Here is a 2,712-nt window from a genome sequence, read left to right as displayed (position 1 = left end):
GGGGAGGAAGTGGGAGGGGAGCTGTTGCATTGTGGGAAACTGTGGTCAGTGTCATGAAACAAAGTGTATGTGAACTGCTGTATGGAAAGTGAATTTACTCTGTAAATTTTCACCCAAATCACACTCACACACATAAAAAAAGACCAGCCAACAAGCGAGCATCCAGGTTGGAGGTGAGGGGGGCAGTGGACACATAGGTGGGGCTTAGCGGGGAGTGGGGCTGCTGCAGTCGGTGAGAGAAAGCCATATACACGCACTCCCCAAGGCCACTCTACAGGCCGCCAGGTCACTGCAGAGCCTGCTCGGGGGGCACTCACCTCCATGACAACTCATCACCATGGACATGACTCCATGGCACCCGTAATGGGCACTCACTCTCAGTCCAAGGCTATGGTGTATCAAGTACAAAACACCACAGATTGGCCTCACAGGCTCTGGCCACCACACAGCCCCTCACCGTCACGGTGATGCCCAGAGCATTAATATGGGGTGTGGCTCCTCACACCTGAAATCCCCTCAGGCTTTAAGAGTGGGTGGGTGTCTGAGGCTTGATCCAGGATTGGAGAGACTGAGAGAGAGCCTGTGGCAGGCCACCATCAGACTCCACCACCCATCACTTCCTGGTGCCAGCATCAATGCATCAGGCCAGCAAGTTGGAACCCCAAATCAAAGATCCCCACAGCCATCTGTAGGGAGAGCAAGAGCGGAGGCGCCAATGTCTCAGCGTCTCCGAGTTCAGCACGGAGCTGTTGGGAGCCTGCTCACACAGCCACACCATCGAGGTGCTGTGTTGGGAGCCCCTGGTTTCCATATGAAGTAAGACAGACTCAGTCCTACGAAGCAAGGGTGGCGTGCAAGCAGGGAGATGACGCCAAGGCCGGCTGCAGCCCAAGCTGACCCCAGGAAGCCAGGTGGAGGCGGGAGAGCTGCCATAAGCACGGGTTCTGCACAGCGTCGGCCTCATCGCCCAGGGGTCTGCGTGTGCCCTGAGGCCCCAACAGGCCAGTGCTGGCTGGTCTCATTACAGACCACACCGCACAGTGAGATCGATGGTCTCAGGCACATGCTACTGACACAAAATGTACACTCAGGGATGTCACCAACAAGATCCTCTCCCCTCCTGCCCCAAGGGGCCATGACGCCTGCTCAATGCTGGACTCTGCAGTGGTTGGCACGACTCTTGTCCCAGCGAGGCTGGGGATGGGGAGCACCGTGCACCAGCCTCTCAAGTTCAAGTGTGCCGCCATCAGCACTGGTTCCCCAGCCACATCAAGGCCCTGCCACTGCCCTGACCCAGGAAGGTTTCTGTCAGGCCGGCCTGCCAGGCTCAACAGTGGAGCTGACCAACAGAGCCGTGAGCTTGACAGGTGAGCCTCCCCTCCCTTCTGGGAAGTGTCCACTGTAGTTGGGGGTCAGCCAGATAAACAAGAGGCAGGAGCTTGAGGTGGGGAACGGGACAGTGATGTGGAAAAACAACACAGGAAAAGGGACAAAGATGTCAATGGGGACCTGGTCCGTGGCCCCAGACAGCATGTCAGGAGCAGACCCAGCTATGTGCTGGGCAGGTGAGGGAGCGAGCTGGGATGGAGGGCTTCTTCCAGTGAACAGGAATGGCCCTTCACTGCAGGATGGGCCTGGGTGCTGAGCAGGACACAGCACAGACCGGTAGGAGGCAGGAAGATACATTACAGGTGATGGGGCGGCTATAGGTCAGGAGGCTGGTGCAGACAAGAGCTCAGGCTGGAGCCAGAGGGTCGCAATCAGGAAAGAAGTGGGGACGGGGGAGGGGCTGGACAGAGCCCTGGAAAGGAGGAGTGGACTAGGGCTGTAGGACCGCCTCCAGATGAGGCTGGAGAAATGGCAGTGTTGATGGTGGGGGCAGAGGGGCGAGAGGCCAGGGGCCCGGGGCTCCAAGGTAAGACCAGGAGACAAGGGAGGAGGAGGTACAGGGCCCTGGAGACAAACCCCCTCCATTCCAACAGACACAGCTGCTCCTGCCGAATGCCTCCCTGATGGGAGTGCCTGCCACTGACCCGGAAACTCGCCTGCCGTGGGGCCACACTCACCGCTGCCCAGGTCGACAAAGAGGTCGTCCTCAGTCATCTTGATCTCGTCGATCATCTGGGCCACCAGGTCAAAGGAGGTCTCGCCGTACACCTCAGGTGAGAAGGGCTCGTAGTTGTTGAGTTTCTCAGGGTCAGTTACCGAGTGGTTGTAGACCTGCTGCAGGATGTGTCGCAGCAGCCCATTGCACGGCCGTGTGTTCAGCTTCATAGGCTGTGTGGTCCCCTTCCACTAGGGCGCAAGGGCGGCAAGAGAACCAGTCAGTGCCTGGGACGGCAGCCAGGACCCACGCCCTGGTAAAGCAAGCACATTTGTGCATGTATTTGTACATATGTGCATGACACATGCGTGTGTATGTGTGAGGTTAGCTGTGTACGCAAGGCACATGTGTATGCACTGCACATGTGCATGTACGTGTGTGTTAACCTCCCGATTGGTAAGGGAGGGGAAAGGAGAGCAGTTAGGACATGCCACCCATCACAGCCTTGGACTTTACACAGGCTTGTTTCCCAGCTCAATCCCGTTGTGGAAATACACTCAAGAGTACAGATGGGGATCAACAAGACAGAAAATAACAAATGCTGGCGAGGTTGTGGAGAGATTGGGACTCTCATACACTGCTGGTGGGACTGTAAAATGGTACAACCA

General features: G+C 57.2%; 1 protein-coding gene across 1 annotated transcript in view; it reads right to left on the bottom strand.

Moving 5' to 3' along the window:
* The window catches only part of DOT1L (DOT1 like histone lysine methyltransferase), a 49,198-nt gene that overhangs the window by 35,127 nt on the left and 11,359 nt on the right, over positions 1-2,712 (bottom strand). The window contains exon 4 of the mRNA XM_007951066.1: positions 2,067-2,295. Within this exon, the coding sequence (XP_007949257.1) occupies positions 2,067-2,295 (229 nt within the window). The remainder of the gene's footprint in view (positions 1-2,066; positions 2,296-2,712) is intronic.

Source organism: Orycteropus afer, unplaced genomic scaffold, assembly GCF_000298275.1.
Source record: "Orycteropus afer afer isolate SDZICR_OR568_19922 unplaced genomic scaffold, OryAfe1.0 scaffold00291, whole genome shotgun sequence".
Classification (NCBI taxonomy): domain Eukaryota; kingdom Metazoa; phylum Chordata; class Mammalia; order Tubulidentata; family Orycteropodidae; genus Orycteropus; species Orycteropus afer.
Note: the sequence above shows the minus strand (reverse complement) of the source record. Positions and strands in the feature narration are given on the sequence as shown.